The sequence below is a fragment of the Pseudophryne corroboree genome, chromosome 11 (genome assembly GCF_028390025.1).
Source record: "Pseudophryne corroboree isolate aPseCor3 chromosome 11, aPseCor3.hap2, whole genome shotgun sequence".
In the NCBI taxonomy this organism is placed as follows: domain Eukaryota; kingdom Metazoa; phylum Chordata; class Amphibia; order Anura; family Myobatrachidae; genus Pseudophryne; species Pseudophryne corroboree.
The window spans coordinates 263,940,902-263,960,587 of record NC_086454.1 but is presented as its reverse complement, the minus strand read 5'-3'; the positions used below and the strand labels follow the sequence as shown (position 1 = coordinate 263,960,587).

The 19,686-nt window shown below is 47.2% G+C and overlaps 1 protein-coding gene across 1 annotated transcript in view; it reads left to right on the top strand.

The window, feature by feature from the left end:
• The first annotated feature begins 1,539 nt into the window (after positions 1 to 1,539).
• Positions 1,540 to 19,686, top strand: part of DYNLRB2 (dynein light chain roadblock-type 2) — a 35,430-nt gene continuing 17,283 nt past the window's right edge. Inside the window, exons 1-4 of the mRNA XM_063945372.1 lie at positions 1,540 to 1,700; positions 8,522 to 8,876; positions 9,632 to 9,707; positions 16,886 to 17,053. Coding sequence (XP_063801442.1) covers positions 8,874 to 8,876; positions 9,632 to 9,707; positions 16,886 to 17,053 — 247 coding nt within the window. The 5' untranslated portion in view covers positions 1,540 to 1,700; positions 8,522 to 8,873. The remainder of the gene's footprint in view (positions 1,701 to 8,521; positions 8,877 to 9,631; positions 9,708 to 16,885; positions 17,054 to 19,686) is intronic.

The following is a 19,686-nucleotide window of genomic DNA, read 5'->3' as shown; positions in this document are numbered from 1 at the left end:
CAATGGGGCAGATGTATTAAGCCTGGAGAAGGGATAAAGAAGTGATAAGCGAAAGGTGATAACACACCAGCCAATCATTACGGATTTGAAAAATTACTGTTAAGGGGGGTACTGATGGGAAAGATGTGTGCGATGTGCTGAGAGACGGGATGGACGGACAGGGAGCCGCGACGGGATAGACGGACGGGGGGCCGCTCACTTCACACAGCGGTGAAGTGAGCGGCCCGCTAGATTGAGCCTGCATGCAGGCTCAATCTAGCACCAACTATAGGCCCCGCGCATCGCTATCGCTGAGGGGCATACACACGACAGATCCGTGCTTAAAATCGAAGCAATCTAGTCAGATTGCTTAGATTTTAAACACGGATCTCTCCGTGTGCACCCCACTTTAGGAACTGACTGGCTGGTGCATTATCACCTTGCACTTATCACTTCTTTATCTCTTCTCCAGGTTAATACATCTGCCCCAATGATCCATGTGAACCAGATACAATGGGGGAAAGTACTAAAGGTCGATTTTGATTGATTTAAAATTGATCAACATCCATGTTGTACTTCCATTGCCAAAACACACCTAATCTAATGCTTAAAAGTGAAAACTAAAAAAATCACCTATTAGCAAATGTGTGTTTCAGCCTCTGAAGCCCAACATCCATTGAGATTGATTTTAAATTGCTAAAAATTGACCTTTAGTAAATTTCCCCCAATGAAGCATGTTGTTCCATCTGGGGTAATTTGCATCAGCCCTTACTTCTGCCCTCAAATTAAAACCGTGCATGTGTCCCCAATTTCTTTATATGTACCGTTATGGAGGTTAAATGTATGCTAATAATTTTACATTCCCCCAAACCTGCTCCTGAGTCTAATTAACCAGGTTCAAGAGACATGGCTGTTACAGCTCATTTACTAATAGGAGTGTTGTTTGATCCTATTGATGTAAAATCTCATTAATTCAAACTTTTTGAATAAAGTGGCTGATCAATTGAAATACACTTAGGAGTTAGAATTACAGGTGGCATAGAGAGTGGAATATGGCTCTTATTCAGGTTTGTTAGCAAACCTAAAAAAAGCAAGCAACTGGGCAAAACCATGTTGCACTGCAGGTGGGGCAGATGTAACATGTGCAGAGAGAGTTAGATTTGGGTGGGGTGTGTTCAGAGGCGTCGGAACTGGGGGGGCAAGGGGGCAGCTCGCCCCCCCCCAAACATAGAGAGGCGCCGATCATTTACAGGAGGAGCGATGTGCGGTCAGGTGAAAGACCGCACATAACATCCTCCGCTCAGCGCTACCCGCCCCGCAAGGTCTGCAAAGCAGGGAGGCGCTGTCCCTGCTCTGCTACCTCGCTGAGATGCAGTGTTGCTGCCTGAGCTGTCACACTGACAGGCAGCGCGCCCGGCAGCATGAGCAGAAGCTCTTCACATTCTGGTCTCCTCCCCGCTGCACCAGCCAAAACAGGCAGCAGTGGCGCCCCTCCCTCCAGTCCTCCCTCCCCTCCCCACTGAAGACACAGCAGTCTTCAGCATCACTCACCCCTCCCCTGCTATCAGCGGTGGGTTCACGTACGAGACAGCAATGCACAGACAGGAAGTCATGTGATGTACACCTGACTGGAGGAGCCAGCAGCCACATGATGAGGAGCAGCCCTGTTAGTGCACTATCAGCCAGCCACACAGAGGGACAAAGACTCTGCAGAGGCTCAGGTACTGTAGTGCTGCCTCAGATAATTAAGGGGAGAGAGGGGAGGAGAGAAACTATCACATTAATGTGTGCTGGGGAGGGGGGGTCATCATAATGTGTGCTGGGGAGGGGGGGGGGGTCATAACAATGTGTGCTGGGGAGGGGGGTCATAATGTGTGCTGGGGAGGTGGGGGGGTCATAGTAATGTGTGCTGGGGAGGGGGGGTCATAATGATGTGTGCTGGGGAGGGGGGTCATAATAATGTGTGCTGGGGAGGGGGGTCATAATAATGTGTGCTGGGGAGGGGGGGGTCATAATAATGTGTGCTGGGGAGGGGGGGTCATAATGATGTGTGCTGGGGAGGGGGGGGGTCATAATGATGTGTGCTGGGGAGGGGGGTCACAACAATGTGTGCTGGGGAGGGGGGGTCATAATAATGTGTGCTGGGGAGGGGGGGTGGTCATAATGATGTGTGCTGGGGAGGGGGGGGTCATAATAATGTGTGCTGGGGAGGGGGGGGGGTCATAATGATGTGTGCTGAGGGGGGGGGGTCATAATGATGTGTGCTGGGGAGGGGGGGGTCATAATGATGTGTGCTGGGGAGGGGGGGGGTCATAATAATGTGTGCTGGGGAGGGGGGGGGGTCATAATAATGTGTGCTGGGGAGGGGGGGGGGTCATAATAATGTGTGCTGGGGAGGGGGGTCATAATAATGTGTGCTGGGGAGGGGGGGTCATAATGATGTGTGCTGGGGAGGGGGGTCATAACAATGTGTGCTGGGGAGGGGGGTCATAACAATGTGTGCTGGGGAGGGGGGGTCATAATAATGTGTGCTGGGGAGGGGGGGTCATAATAATGTGTGCTGGGGAGGGGGGGTCATAATAATGTGTGCTGGGGAGGGGGGGTCATAATGATGTGTGCTGGGGAGGGGGGTCATGATGTGTGCTGGGGAGGGGGGGGGGTCATAATGATGTGTGCTGGGGAGGGGGGGGGGTCATAATGATGTGTGCTGGGGAGGGGGGTCATAATAATGTGTGCTGGGGAGGGGGGGGTCATAATAATGTGTGCTGGGGAGGGGGGGTCATAATGATGTGTGCTGGGGAGGGGGGGGTCATAATGATGTGTGCTGGGGAGGGGGGTCATAACAATGTGTGCTGGGGAGGGGGGGTCATAATGATGTGTGCTGGGGAGGGGGGTCATAATGTGTGCTGGGGAAAGGGGGTGTTATAATAATGTGTGCTCGAGAGGGGGGTCATAATAATGTGTGCTGGGGAGGAGAGGGGGTGTCATAATGTGTGCTGGGGAGGAGGGTAGTGTGATATTAATGTGTGCTGGGGAGGGGGGGGGTAGTGTCATATTAATGTGTTCTGGGAAGGGGGTAGTGTGATATTGTGTGCGATGGAGGGGGGGTAGTGTCATATAAATTTGTGTTGGGGAGGGGGTAGTGTCATATTAATGCGTGCTGGGGAGGGGGGTCATATTGCTAATTGCTAATGAACAAAAGAAACTGGGTCACCGCGCATATGTAACAGAAACCTAATGCATCATCTTTCTATTCCACGGAACCTTCACCATGGTTCCAACAACAATTAACCAATAGAAAAAAAGGAGTACTAGAAAATTGCGCAATCATCTCTTACCACACGTTCTCACTTATTAAAATGCATAGAAAAAACATGTAATCACTCTTGTAAATATGTTGTAATTTCCTCATATTGTCTGTAAGTTCATAGGATATTGCCAATATAGGGAGTCATTCCGACCTGATGGCACACTGCAGTTTTTCGCAGCGCAGCGTTCAGGTCACTACTGCACATGCGTATACACCGCATGCGCAGGTGCTTTGTATGGGTACAAAGAGGATCGTTGCTGAGCGATGGATTTAACAAAGATTCCATTCGCACAGCCGATTGCAAGGAGATTGACAGGAAGAAGGTGTTTGTGGGTGGCAACTGACCGTTTTCTGGGAGTGGTAGGGAAAATGCAGGCGTGTCCAAGCGTTTGCAGGGCGGGTGTATGACGTAAATTCCAGGACCAGACAGACTGAAGTGATCGCAGCGGCTGAGTAAGTTTTGACCTACTCAGAAACTGCATAAAATGTGTTTGCAGAGCTCGGCTGCACAGTCGTTCGCACACTTGCAAAGCGAAAATACACTCCCCCGTGGGCGGAGACTATGCGTTTGCACGGCTGCTATAAACAGCTAGCGAGCAATCAACTCGGAATGACCCCCATAGAGAGATCCTTCAATCCCTTATGTTGTGCAATTCATAAGGTGAATTCACATTTCCACAACATATAGTGATTCTCATAAAAGAGAAAGAAAGACCAGCAGTGTAGATAACTCAAGATAATTGGCTCCAGTGTCTGAATGCGCTTTGTGTTCCAGCGTGCGGTGCACCTATGTGTGCATAACCGGAAGTTAAGTCTTTCCAGGTTCCTTATCATACCAATGGAAAGACTTGACTTCCGGTTATACGCACATAGGTGGAACGCATGCGGGAACGCAAAACGCATTCAGACACCAGAGGCGATCGGACATTCTGCATTGCTGATCACTTTATAATGTTTAAGTGTGGGCACCTGCTCCTCATTAGAAAAGGTATAAAACCTCGATCAATGTCACTAGCCACCAGACGCTTCTGAGGAAGAACCGCAAGGTTTGAAACGCATTAAGCGTGAGTGGCTTCTAACACTGACCAACTGAGTTATACTACCCTGAGCTTGGATACCACGTTTGGGTTGCTGGAGTGTCCGGGTTCCTTTTTTTCCTATCGATTACCATTAGGTCCAGTTGGGTTATGAGATGAACCATCGCCAGTCGGGTGTTTTTTACATGCTTGTGTATAATATATGAAATGTGAGTGCTATGTACATTAAATTTGTCCAATTACCTTTTAGTTATCTGCACTGCTGGTCTTTTTTTTCCTGTTGTGGAAACTTGTGGAAACGGGAATTCACCTTATGAATTGCGAAACTCATTTTATGGACATTTAATGATCTCTTTATATTGGCAATATCCTATGAACTTACAGACAATGGGGGTCATTCCGACCCAACCGCACGCTGAGCTTCTTTGCAGCTGTGCGATCGGGTCGGAAATGCGCAGCGACGCCTCCAACAAAGAAAGCTGTCTCAGCGGTGACCGCAAGAAGAATGACAGGAGGAAGGCAGATCCATCAACGCACCGTTTTCGGGGCGTGGAGAGCCGAACGCAGGTGTGTCAAGGCATTTGGAGGGCGGATGTCTGACGTCAATTCCGGGTCCTGCAACGCTTAAGTGATCGCACAGGGTAAGTAAGTCTTACCCTAGTCTAGTTCTGCACAAAACTTTTCTTGCATAGCAGGGCTGCTCAAGCAATCGCAGCCTTGTTATGCAAAAATCCATTCCCCCCATAGGCGGTGTCTACTTGATCGCACGGGCAGCAAAAAGTTGCAGCATGCGATCAGGTCAGACGTTCCGCTAGACGTTCACGGCGCGCTGTCAGGAAGTCTGCCGGCAGACATCACCATCTCCCCCAGAGAAGGACGATCACCATCAAGGGACATCCGGGCATTCGGAACGCACCACGGAGGAGGTAAGGAATTCATCCCCACCCCACTCTATACGGAGCAGCTATACGGGTAATACAGTATACCCACACATCATACCAATTGCCACACGGGACTTTTGCCTAATTAAGGACGCGGTTTATACATGGGCTAATCCCACACATTGGGTAATCTAGGGACATCACCTAAGCGGTTCAGTAAAGCTTTACCTATTACAACGGCAGATGGGAGTAAGACGCAGCATAGCGCTTCACACTGCCATTCACATAGGTTGTTTCTATATGTTTGTGCTCTGTCTTTGTCTCTGACAATATATGTTTGTTTGTCAAGTGTACCGGTACTAGGATTGTACACTATCATTCCTATTCCCTATATACTTATATAGGAACCACCCATTCATATATCACTTCCATAGCCCCCCATGGCCATTCCAGTAGAATGGGCACATGCTATGGGTACATGAGTACTTTATATTTTATTCCTGTTTGGTAGTGCGCAGGGAGCAACCACCAATTTTTTCCTCCCTCTAACTCCCCTGTCAGCATCCCTGCCCTCACCCTCCCTCTAACTCCACTGTCAGAGCACCCGCCCTCACCCTACCTGTAACTCCCCCCCCCCAGTGCCCCTTCCCTCACCCTCGCTGTAACTTCCCCCTCAGTGCTCCTCACACTCCTTCTAGCTCCCTTTAAGCATCCCTGCCCTCAGCCTCTCTGTAACTCCCCCTCAGCATTCCTGCCATCAGCATTTCTGTAACTCCCCCTCAGCATTCCTGCCCTCGCCCTCCCTGTAACTCCCCCTCAGCATTCCTGCCCTCGCCCTCCCTGTAACTCCCCCTCAGCATTCCTGCCCTCGCCCTCCCTGTAACTCCCCCTCAGCACCCCTGCCCTCACCCTCCCTGTAACTCCCACGGCCACTACAATCAGTCACCTCGACGCCAGCACTGCACTGGTCACTGCTAGTGGTTGATCTACTCTCCCCGCTACATGGGGCATATGGTGGGAAACTAGAGGGACATGGGAGAACTGAAGTGACATCATACAATCAGACATTCTGGTCTCTAATTACAGATGTTGCCACGATGCATATGCATGGGCATATGCATCGCAGTAAGGTGCAGCGTACGCTGTGCTGCAACTAATCACAGCTGGTGATTGCACCATTGAAGACTATGGCGTGCAACCCATAGATGCGGGAACACTAGCCACGGCATCCATGTCGTTATGATGAGCGTGGTTACATCTGTACATGAGGCAGCCCAAAAAATTGTATGCTTTTCTGGGTGTGGGAATTTAGTGTGGATCTGGCCTTCTCAATGTATTTTATGTGGATCTGGCCTTTAGCGATTAAGCAATGTAGGGGCGCCAAAATGAGATTATATCTTGCCCCCCCCAACCTAAAAACGTTCTGACGCCCCTGGGTGTGTTCAAGCTGAAATCTAAATTGCAGTGTAAAAATTAAACAGCCACTATTTACCCTGCACAGAAACAATATAACCCACCCAAATCTAACTCTCTCTGCACATGTTATATCTGCCCCACCTGCAGTGCAACATGGGTTTGCCCACTTGCTTGCTTTTTTTGGTTTGCTATCAAACCTGAATAACCCCCAATATCCATTACCCCATGTTCTCAGAAAAAAACAATAATACTGTAGGTCAAATGCGTTCGGTTTTGTGGATAAAGAGCCCTTATACAGCATTTGTTAGGAGGATTGCAGTAAAGCTGTTAAGAAAGGATATCCGTTATCAAGGGGAATACCCCTGTAATACTTGTCTTATTATGTGCTCCTTACAAATAATTATTATAAAATAAATACAAAGGACTCTTGGCTTGGGTTGCAGATCACCTTATTTGTGTTATTTGGCCATGCAAATGTGTTTATTTTTACTTTTTAATACTTTGCTAAAACAAAATGAAATCATATATCAACATCTATTTTGAGTTTTGATTAGGGATTTCATCCGCCTTTTTTAATATTTGGAATAAAGGATAATTTTAATTGGATTTGATAGTAACATATACAGAATGAAGTGCCTCTTTATATTGGGCCTATTTTATCTTCTTTTTTGCTTCCTTGATAAATTATTGTATAATAAATCATTTTTATTTAGTCACAGGAAGATTGGATTTATCGTTACATAAAAGAGTGGACTTGTACGACACCATTTACCACTGTTATCTCACTGAAGCAGGGTAATTTTATCCATGTGTCATTCCTTTACCAAATAAATGGGTGCTACTGTATATACCATACTGTACTGCTGCTTTCCCTGTTATAGTGGTACCAGCGCAGCCAGTCATAGCCTAGTGCTGGTGGCACCTTCCAAGGGGGAACACCACACTGCTTGTCCAACAGGAATAGCTGCTACCCACCTAATAGTTTTTAAACTAAAACATAATTCCTGATCATCTAGAACAGGGGTGGGGAACCTTTGGCTCTCCAGCTGTTGTTGAACTACACATACCAGCATGCCCTGCTATAGGTTTGCTATTTGGCCATGCTAAAACTGTTGCATGGCATGCTGGGATGTGTAGTTCAACAACAGCTGGAGGACCGCAGGTTCCCCATCCCTGATCTAGAATATAGAAGATACTGTCACCAGTAGAAGATACTCTTAAGGCCTATCCTTGCATCTTCATACTGTATGAACGTATTTCTGTGCTTAGAGTTGTGCTCATCATAAGAGATTTGCTTTAAAAACTAAATAAATATAATGGCTTACAGTGTGAATATTACAAATGTAGCCACCAAACCAACTTTTGTCTGCTAATGAATTCATCCCTACAGGAACGGAGGAAAGGAACCTATGTGTACAGCTGAAATAGAACTACAAGTCTCAGCATATGCAACCAGCCTCTGGGATTTATCATTCCATAGCTGCCACGTTGAGATTTATGTCATATTTAAAAAACAACAACATCTATTTGGCAATAAACATGGCGCATATGACTGCAGAGCTTATTCATACAGGAACAGGGGTGGCTAGAATAATCTGATAATTACTATCAGTAGTTCATAAATACATGGAATTTTTAATATAAATTATATCAATCTATATCGTGCGTGTATGTATATATATATATATATATATATATATATATATATATGTATATATACACGTGTATGTATATATATATATATGTATGTATGTATGTATGTATGTATGTATATATATATATATATATATATATATATATATATATATATATATATATATATGTATAGATAGATAGATATAATCAGAATAATCACTCCGTAGTATAACGTGGTGTTAATGTGACAATGTGTTCTCCAGGTGATCACTAGACTCTGGCTGGATGGAATACAGCCACACTGAGGGTACAGTAACGCTGTATTGAAGCAATGCTGTCACGTACAGTATACAGTAACACCACGCCATCACCATCCTATTGCATGTGCGCCACAGCTGCGGATGCCCTACACTGCCGGCGATGGCCAGCAGGGGCAGCCAATCCCCTCTGCTAGCGGGGCACGCCACGTGACGACCTCATGCTGCAGAGACCCCACCCACCGTCCCGCTTGACGTACTTCCGGCGTTACCATAGAAGCAAGCGACGCCGTGCTTTGTTGTCGCTGGGTTGCAACAGAGGAAAGCCAGGTGGTACCGTTGTAGCAGCTGAAGAAGGATGGTGAGTGTGATTCCCCTGGGGAGCCCGATGGTTAACAACTAGAGGCAGCAGTATACACTCACACAGCTATCTAGCTATAACTATTATTTCTGCTAAGGGAGCTATTGTTGGGGCACCAGAGGCAACATATATGCTAGGGCTGCATGGTAACTGTCCCTCTCTTTATCCCAAGCCTCTCCTCTTCCCAGCCTGTGTACGATAACGCATTTCCCTGCTCTATGACCTGCTGTGTGTGACTATGTGGCCAGGTAAATGGGCGCCTATGTATCAATGAGAATAGTTTGGTTCTCACCCTCCATCTGCTCTAGATTTCCAGCAGCAGAAAATAATCGTGATCCCTGTTGGTCTATGTTTATAGTCACACTTGCAACCTATCCCAGGCTGCATTTGCAGAAACTGTGGGGATGGTCTGTATGACCCCATCCATATAGCCTGCAGGCTCAGTATAGAGATGACCCTCAGAAAGGAGCTTACGCAAGAGCCCAAGATTCATCATGGCTACCCGGAGTGTATGTAACACATGAGATATTACAGCTGTAAATAAGCAGGATGCATAGCAACAGCTTCTTGTCACACTGTGAAATGGCTCATATTAATGCAGATTCAGGTCCAGTGCTACCATGGTAACTTCAGGTAGTCGATGGCAACATCCCATCCTAAGAAGAACTCCTATCTTAGTAAATTTACCCCATTTGTGTGATATTTAATGTGAATAAAAATGTTATATAAAGTATGTGTTTTTGTTTCATTGGCAGTCTGAGGTTGAGGAAACATTGAAGAGGATCCAGTCCCAAAAAGGAGTGATTGGAACTATAGTAGTGAACTCTGAAGGTGACACAGAGTCTTCATATATCTTTCACTTTACCTAGTTGTGTATACTTTCTCCTATCCTGCTGTTTCATAATCGTATTGGTTCTCATCAGTGAAGTGTCCGCTGATGCTTCCAGCCTAAAGGTACATACACACTTGCCAAGAAAATGAGCGACGTCGCTCATTTTCACCCTCCCTGAGTGATGGCACTCGTTTTCTCAGCAAGTGTGTATGCCGCCGCCGGCCTGCGATGCGCAGCCCCGCGGGTCGTCAACGACCCTCACTGTCGGCCATGCAGGCAGCTCAATTTGGACTGTCATCCAAGAGCTGCCCGCACGGCCCGACCGATGCGTGACATTACTGAGCGGTATGGTTGTCATATCGCTCAGTGTGCATGCCTGCCCACCGACCACCCCGGCCCGGAAGGGGAAACACTAGGCGCCGTCGCTCATAGAGCACGTTGCCTAGTGTGTATCCACCTTAAGAGGTTCCGCTTGGGAGCATATTTCTTGATGATTCAATGTGTGTACTTGCATGATAATACAAGGCTCCGGAACCACATCCGGCAGTTTTTGCTGGATACTCAACATGTGGGAGATGCATTGCATGTATTGTAATATTATTTCTCTAACGTCCTAAGTGGATGCTGGGGACTCCGTAAGGACCATGGGGAATAGCGGCTCCGCAGGAGACTGGGCACAAAAGTAAAGCTTTAGAACTACCTGGTGTGCACTGGCTCCTCCCCCTATGACCCTCCTCCAAGCCTCAGTTAGATTTTTGTGCCCGAACGAGAAGGGTGCACACTAGGTGGCTCTCCTGAGCTGCTTAGTGAAAAGTTTAGTTTTAGGTTTTTTATTTTCAGTGAGACCTGCTGGCAACAGGCTCACTGCATCGAGGGACTAAGGGGAGAAGAAGCGAACTCACCTGCGTGCAGAGTGGATTGGGCTTCTTAGGCTACTGGACATTAGCTCCAGAGGGACGATCACAGGCCCAGCCATGGATGGGTCCCAGAGCCGCGCCGCCGGCCCCCTTACAGAGCCAGAAGACAGAAGAGGTCCGGAAAATCGGCGGCAGAAGACGTCCTGTCTTCACCAAGGTAGCGCACAGCACTGCAGCTGTGCGCCATTGCTCCTCAGCACACTTCACACTTCGGTCACTGAGGGTGCAGGGCGCTAGGGGGGGGGCGCCCTGAGCAGCAATAAAAACACCTTGGCTGGCGAAAATACATCACATATAGCCCCCAGGGCTATATGGATGAATTTTAACCCCTGCCAGAATCCATAAAAAAGCAGGAGAAAGGCTCCGCCCCTTTTTTTGCGGACTTATCTCCTCAGCACACTGGCGCCATTTTCCCTCACAGCTCAGTTGGAGGGAAGCTCCCCTGGCTCTCCCCTGCAGTCACTACACTACAGAAAGGGTTAAAAAAGAGAGGGGGGCACTAATTAGGCGCAGTATTAACAATACAGCAGCTATAAGGGGAAAAACACTTATATAAGGTTATCCCTGTGTATATATATAGCGCTCTGGTGTGTGCTGGCAAACTCTCCCTCTGTCTCCCCAAAGGGCTAGTGGGGTCCTGTCCTCTATCAGAGCATTCCCTGTGTGTGTGCTGTGTGTCGGTACGTTTGTGTCGACATGTATGAGCAGAAAAATGATGTGGGGACGGAGCAGATTGCCTGTAATAGTGATGTCACCCCCTAGGGGGTCGACACCTGAGTGGATGAACTGTTGGAAGGAATTACGTGACAGTGTCAGCTCTGTATAAAAGACAGTGGTTGACATGAGACAGCCGGCTACTCAGCTTGTGCCTGTCCAGACGTCTCATAGGCCGTCAGGGGCTCTAAAGCGCCCGTTACCTCAGATGGCAGATATAGACGCCGACACGGATACTGACTCCAGTGTCGACGGTGAAGAGACAAATGTGACTTCCAGTAGGGCCACACGTTACATGATTGAGGCAATGAAAAATGTTTTACACATTTCTGATAATACGAGTACCACCAAAAAGGGGTATTATGTTCGGTGAGGAAAAACTACCTGTAGTTTTCCTGAATCTGAGAAATTAAATGAGGTGTGTGTGATGATGCGTGGGTTTCCCCCGATAACAACTGATAATTTCTAAAATGTTATTGGCATTATATCCTTTCCCGCCAGAGGTTAGGGTGCGTTGGGAAACACCCCCTAGGGTGGATAAAGCGCTCACACGTTTGTAAGGGCTCTACCCTCTCCTGAGATGGCCGCCCTTAAGTATCCTGCTGATAGAAAGCAGGAGGGTATCCTAAAATGTATTTACACACATACTGGTGTTATACTGCGACCAGCAATCGCCTCAGCCTGGATGTGCAGTGCTGGATTGGCGTGGTCGGATTCCCTGACTGAAAATATTGATACCCTAGATAGGGACAGTATATTTTTGCCTATAGAGCATTTAAAAGATGCATTTCTATATATGCGTGATGCACAGCGGAATATTTGCCGACTGGCATCAAGTATAAGTGCGTTGTCCATTTCTACCAGTAGAGGGTTATGGACACGACAGTGGTCAGGTGATGCGGATTCCAAACGGCATTTGGAAGTATTGCCTTATTAAGGGGAGGAGTTATTTGGGGTCGGTCTTTCAGACCTGGTGGCCACGGCAACAGCTGGGAAATCCACGTTTGTACCCCAGGTCGCCTCTCAACATGAGAAGACGCCGTATTATCAGGCGCAGTCTTTTCGTGGACAAGCGGGCAAAAGGTTCCTCATTTCTGCCCCGTGACAGAGGGAGAGGAAAAAGGCTGCAGAAATCAGCCAGTTCCCAGGAACAGAAACCCTCTCCCGCCTCTGCCAAGCCCTCAGTATGACGCTGGGGCTTTACAAGCAGAATCAGGCACGGTGGGGGGTCCGTCTCAATGAATTTCAGCGCGCAGTGGGCTCACTCGCAAGTAGACCCCTGGATCCTTCAGGTGATATCTCAGGGGTACAAATTGGAATTTGAGACGTCTCCCCCTCGCCGTTTCCTAAAGTCGGCTTTACCGATGTCTCCTTCTGACAGGGAGACAGTTTTGGAAGCCATTCACAAGCTGTATTCCCAGCAGGTGATAATCAAGGTACCCCTCCTGCAACAGGGAACGGGGTATTATTCCACACTGTTGTGGTACCGAAGCCGGACGGCTCGGTGAGACCGATTCTAAATCTAAAATTTTTGAACACTTACATACAGAGGTTCAAATTCAAGATTGTGTCACTCAGAGCAGTGATTAAGAAACCTGGAATAAGGGGACTACATGTTGTCTCGGGACATCAAGGATGCTTACATTCATGTCCAAATTTACCCTTCTCACCAAGGGTACCTCAGGTTTATGGTACAGAACTGTCACTATCAGTTCAGACGCTGCCGTATGGATGGTCAATGGCACCCCGGGTCTTTACCAAGGTAATGGCCGAAATGATGATATTCCTTCGAAAGAAGGGAATTTTAGTTATCCCTTACTTGGACGATTCCCTGATAAGGGTAAGATCCAGGGAACAGTTGGAGGTCGGTGTAGCACTATCTCAGGTAGTGTTGCGGCAGCACGATTGGATTCTCAATATTCCAAAATCGCAGCTGGTTCCGACGACTCGTCTTCTGTTCCTAGGGATGATCCTGGACACAGTCCAGAAAAAGGTGTTTCTCCCGGAGGAGAAAGCCAGGGAGTTATCCGAGCTAGTCAGGAACCTCCTAAAACCGAGCCAAGTCTCAGTGCATCAATGCACAAGGGTTCTGGGTAAAATGGTGGCTTCCTACGAAGCAATCCCATTCGGCAGATTCCACGCAAGAACTTTTCAGTGGGACCTGCTGGACAAATGGTCCGGGTCGCATCTTCAGATGCATCAGTGGATAACCCTGTCACCAAGGACAAGGGTGTCCCTCCTGTGGTGGTTGCAGAGTGCTCATCTTCTAGAGGGCCGCAGATTCGGCATTCAGGACTGGGTCCTGGTGACCACGGATGCCAGCCTGCGAGGCTGGGGAGCAGTCACACAGGGAAGGAATTTCCAGGGCTTATGGTCAAGCCTGGAGACATCACTTCACATAAATATCCTGAAGCTAAGGGCCATTACAATGCTCTAAGCTTAGCAAGACCTCTGCTTCAAGGTCAGCCGGTGTTGATCCAGTCGGACAACATCACGGCAGTCACCCACGTAAACAGACAGGGTGGCACAAGAAGCAGGAGGGCAATGGCAGAAGCTGCAAGGATTCTTCGCTGGGCGGAAAATCATGTGATAGCACTGTCAGCAGTTCCGGGAGTGGACAACTGGGAAGCAGACTTCCTCAGCAGACACGACCTCCACCCGGGAGAGTGGGGACTTCACCCAGAAGTCTTCCACATGATTATAAACCGTTGGGAAAAACTCGACAGGTATTGCGCCAGGTCAAGGGACCCTCAGACAATAGCTGTAGACGCTCTGGTAACACCGTGGGTGTACCAGTCAGTGTATGTGTTCCCTCCTCTGCCTCTCATACCCAAGGTACTGAGATTGATAAGATGGAGAGGAGTAAGCACTATATTCGTGGCTCCGGATTGGCCAAGAAGGACTTGGTAACCGGAACTTCAAGAGATGCTCACGGAGGATCCGTGGCCTCTACCTCTAAGAAGGGACGTGCTCCAGCAAGGACCCTGTCTGTTCCAAGACTTACCGCGGCGGCATTTGACGGCATGCGGTTGAACGCCGGATCCTGAAGGAAAAAGGCATTCCGGATGAAGTCATCCCTATCCTGATCAAAGCCAGGAAGGATGTAACCGCAAAACATTATCACCGCATTTGGCGAAAATATGTTGCGTGGTGCGAGGCCAGTAAGGCCCGACGGAGGAAATTCAACTGGGTCGATTCCTACATTTCCTGCAAACAGGAGTGTCTATGGGCCGGAAATTGGGGTCCATTAAGGTTCAAATTTCGGCCCTGTCAATTTTCTTCCAAAAAGAACTAGCTTCAGTCCCTGAAGTTCAGACGTTTGTAAAAGGGGTACTGCATATACAGCCTCCTTTTGTGCCTCCAGTGGCACCTTGGGATCTCAATGTAATTTTTGGGTTCCAAAAGTCACATTGGGTTGAACCACTTAAATCTGTGGAGTTAAAATATCTCACATGGAAAGTGGTCATGCTGTTGGCCCTGGCCTGGGCCAGGCGCGTGTCAGAATTGGCGGCTTTATCCTGTAAAAGCCCTTATCTGATTTTCCATTCGGACAGGGCGGAATTGAGGACTCGTCCTCAGTTTCTCCCTAAGGTGGTTTCAGCGTTTCACCTGAACCAATCTATTGTGGTGCCTGCGGCTACTAGGGACTTGGAGGACTCCAAGTGCTAGACGTTGTCAGGGCCCTGAAAATATATGTTTCCAGGACGGCTGGGAGTCAGAAAATCTGACTCGCTGTTTATCCTGTATGCACCCAACAGGCTGGGTGCTCCTGCTTCTAAGCAGACTATTGCTCGTTGGATTTGTAGTACAATTCAGCTTGCACATTCTGTGGCAGGCCTGCCACAGCCAAAAATCTGTAAATGCCCACTCCACAAGGAAGATGGGCTCATCTTGGGTGGCTGCCCGAGGGGTCTCGGCTTTACAACTTTGCCGAGCAGCTACTTGGTCAGGAGCAAATACGTTTGTAAAATTCTACAAAATTGATAACCTGGCTGAGGAGGACCTGGAGTTCTCTCATTTGGTGCTGCAGAGTCATCCGCACTCTCCCGCCCGTTTGGGAGCTTTGGTATAATCCCCATGGTCCTTACGGAGTCCCCAGCATCCACTTAGGACGTTAGAGAAAATAAGAATTTACTTACCGATAATTCTATTTCTCGTAGTCCGTAGTGGATGCTGGGCGCCCATCCCAAGTGCGGATTGTCTGCAATACTGGTACATAGTTATTGTTACCAAAAAAAATCGGGTTATTGCTGTAGTGAGCCATCTTTTCTAGAGGCTCCTCTGTTATCATGCTGTTAACTGGGTTTAGATCACGAGTTATACGGTGTGATTGGTGTGGCTGGTATGAGTCTTACCCGGGATTCAAAATCCTTCCTTATTGTGTACGCTCGTCCGGGCACAGTATCCTAACTGAGGCTTGGAGGAGGGTCATAGGGGGAGGAGCCAGTGCACACCAGGTAGTTCTAAAGCTTTACTTTTGTGCCCAGTCTCCTGCGGAGCCGCTATTCCCCATGGTCCTTACGGAGTCCCCAGCATCCACTACGGACTACGAGAAATAGAATTATCGGTAAGTAAATTCTTATTTATTGTGGGTTTTTTAAAGATATAAATTGTTTCTGTGGTTTCTTTGCCTATAGGTTCTAGTGATCTTATATCTTAAATAAGCTGCTTTCTACAAGCAATGTTTGAGTACTAGTCCAACAAAAAATTCCTCCATCAACATGCCTGCCAATCTTATTTTAGTAGTAATCCTCTCTTGCTACAGTACCATAAGTCATACCTACCTATCTTTTGCTTCCCCCCACTCCGGAAGATTCTGGACTCGGGAGGCCCAGGGTGCTGGTGTCGGGGTTATAGAATGCTATTTTCGATATTATTATTATTATTATTATTTACTTCTATAGCACACACATATTCCGCAGCGCTTTACAGAGAATATTTGCCCATTCACATCAGTCCCTGCCCTAGTGGAGCTTACAATCTATTCCCTATCACATAGACACATTCACACTAGGGTTAATTTTTGTTGGAAGCTAATTTTATTTATATATATATATATATATATATATATATATATATAATTAATATATTTTATTTTTTGGGGGGGATTGTGGAAACCCACGCAAGTACGGGGAGACTATACAAACTCCACACAGTTAGGGCCATGGTGGAAATCGAACCCATGACCTCAGTGCTGTGAGGCAGTAATGCTAACCATTACACTATCCGTACTGCCCATCACGACGCAACCGCCCCCTATTGCAAAAAGCTGAAATGGGTATAGGATTATAATGATGTGAATAACACCATCACTATCCCAGGAGTCCGTGAGAACACACTGATATTCCATTGTCTCCGATATTTTCCGGGAAAAGCAGGCATATGTGGCTGCAATTGATAGAATTAAGTATAAGATAGGTTCCTTGTGAACAGTGAAATCTGTATTTCCTACATCAGTTCATTCATACTTTCTACTATGCATCATATTGCTGTCCTGTAATGGTTTCCTGAGTATCATTTTATAACATGGATCCACTCCTTTGCAGGCATTCCAATAAGGACTACTCTAGACAACTCCACCACAGTGCAGTATGCTGGTCTTCTTCACCAGCTCTCCATGAAGGCTAGAAGCACAGTACGAGATATTGACCCTCAGAATGATCTTACTTTCCTCAGGATCCGCTCCAAGAAGCATGAAATTATGGTGGCTCCAGGTACTGTAATAACCAGCAAGTCTGGTTTTACTAGTTGTACATTGCTCACTTCATCAGAAGTATTGTTAAAAGTTACAGCTAGAATCGTATAGCACGTCCAATTACATATTATTGATAGATTTTCATGCACAGTGGGCCTAAATCAGACCTCTCTCATGCACAGTGGCCTAATTCAGACCCAAATCAAATTCTCTCTGCACATGTTATATCTGCCCCATCTGCAGTGCACATGGGGGTGTCATTCCGAGTTGATCGCTCGCTGACGTTTTTTGTAGCGCAGCAAACTGGTTACTACTGCACATGCGTATGCACCGCAATGTGCAGGCGCGTCGTACGGCTACAAAGCGGATCGTTGCTGGAAGATGGATTTAACGAAGAACCCATTCGCACAGCCGATCGCAAGGAGATTGACAGGAAGAGGGCTTTTCTGGGTGTCAACTGACCGTTTTCTGGGAGTGGTGTGGCGAACGCAGGCGTGTCCAGCCGTTTGGAGGGCGGATGTCTGACGTAATACCGGGGTCCTGCAACGCAGGTTCATCGCACAGGGTAAGTAACTCTTACACTGGTCTTGTTTTACACAAAACTTTTTTTGCATAGCAGGGCTGCACAAGCGATCGCAGCCTTGCTATGCAAAAATACACTCTCCTATAGGCGGCGTCTAGTTGATTGTACGGGCTGCAAAAAGTTGCAGCGTGCGATCAACTCGGAATGACCCCCATGGTTTTGCCCATTAGAGAAATATTTTGCTACCGCGATCAGGTCTGAATTAGGCCCTATGTTCCATGCACTGACGAGACATTAACTAGTGTTAAGTATTGTGGCAGTCTTAAAAGGAAACCTGTTTTCCTTTGCCTTGCTGACATCATTTGTGGTATTTTCTGAGCAGGAAGTTAAGCTAACATGGAGATTACAAATATTTAGTCTGAGGACATTGCTGATTTCACATACAGGTTGAATATCCCTTATCCAAAATTCAAAATCCCACATTTTTGGGTCCCCTACTGAGATAATGACATATATATATATTATATATTATGTGTATACATATCTATATTATATAGATATATAATATATGAATATATGTGTCATTATCTCAGTAGGGGAACCAAAAATGTGGATTTTGAATTTTCTATAAGGGATACTCAACCTGTATATATTGTAATTTTTATACATTTTCTGTTATAAGAAAAGAAAATAATAAAATAAACAACATATAAAATTACTTGTCAAGGTATCACAGAAAATTATTACAATGGGCGGGATGTACTAAGCGGAAAATGCGGTAAACTCCCTGTTTACCGCATTTTCCTGATGTACTAACCGCCGGCCGGCAGGACAGCGCCGCGGCGGGGTACGCCAGCTTTAGCTGGCGTACATCCATAGAAGCCTATGGGCTTCTCTCCGCGGCGCTGTGTGAGGGATCCGATCGGATCCCTCCCAGCATGCCCTGCGGCCGCCCCCGTCACCCCGCGCATGCGCAGACTGACTCCTGGGGCCGAATCCCGGAAGTCAGGCTGCCGCTGCGCATCGCGGAGGACAGCTCTTATCGGAAGAGCTGTCCTCCGCAATGCTGATCGCATATGTTAGTACATATGCGATCAGCATCGTGGCGCAGGGCGGCGATGTACATTAGTACATCCCGCCCAATATGTGTTAATCAAACATATATTATAAAGTGTACAAAAATCTGCGAATATTGAAAGTGAACATCAGTTAGAAGTACACATCATAAACATCAAAGGAGCTCAAATAGCACTAAGCAAGTACAGAACAGATCATACACAATTAACATTAACATGAGGTGAACAAAATACCATACAAGAGATAAGAAGTGTGAGAAGAGCTACTTAAGGCACACGGGTAGTAGGATACTGACATTAGTAGGACAGTCACTATAAACATGGCAGAACGGATGGTGTAATGGTTAGCATTACTGCCTCACAGCACTGAGGTCATGGGTTCAATTCCCACCATGGCCCTAACATTGTGGAGTTTCTATATTCTCCCTGTACTTGCGTGGGTTTCCTCCGGGTACTCCGGTTTCCTCCCACAATCCAAAAATATACTGGTAGGTTAATTGGCTCCCAACAAAATTAACCCTAGGGTGAATGTGTGTACATGTGATAGGGAATATAGATTGTAAGCTCCACTGGGGCAGGGACTGATGTGAATGGGCAATTCTCTGTAAAGCGCTGTGGAATATGTGTGCGCTATATAAATAACTGGTAATAAATAATAAACAGACATCCATCTAGGAAGTCTGTGGTGTTTTAATTCCGGGATTGAAGCCATTTGTTCCAAACTTTCTCAAATCTGGACTCGGCCTTACGTGAATGATACATATATTTCTCTATCGTCCTTGTGGATGCTGGGGTTCCTGAAAGGACCATGGGGAATAGCGGCTCCGCAGGAGACAGGGCACAAAAAGTAAAGCTTTCCGATCAGGTGGTGTGCACTGGCTCCTCCCCCTATGACCCTCCTCCAGACTCCAGTTAGATTTTTGTGCCCGGCCGAGAAGGGTGCAATCTAGGTGGCTCTCCTAAAGAGCTGCTTAGAGAAAGTTTAGCTTAGGTTTTTTATTTTACAGTGAGTCCTGCTGGCAACAGGATCACTGCAACGAGGGACTTAGGGGA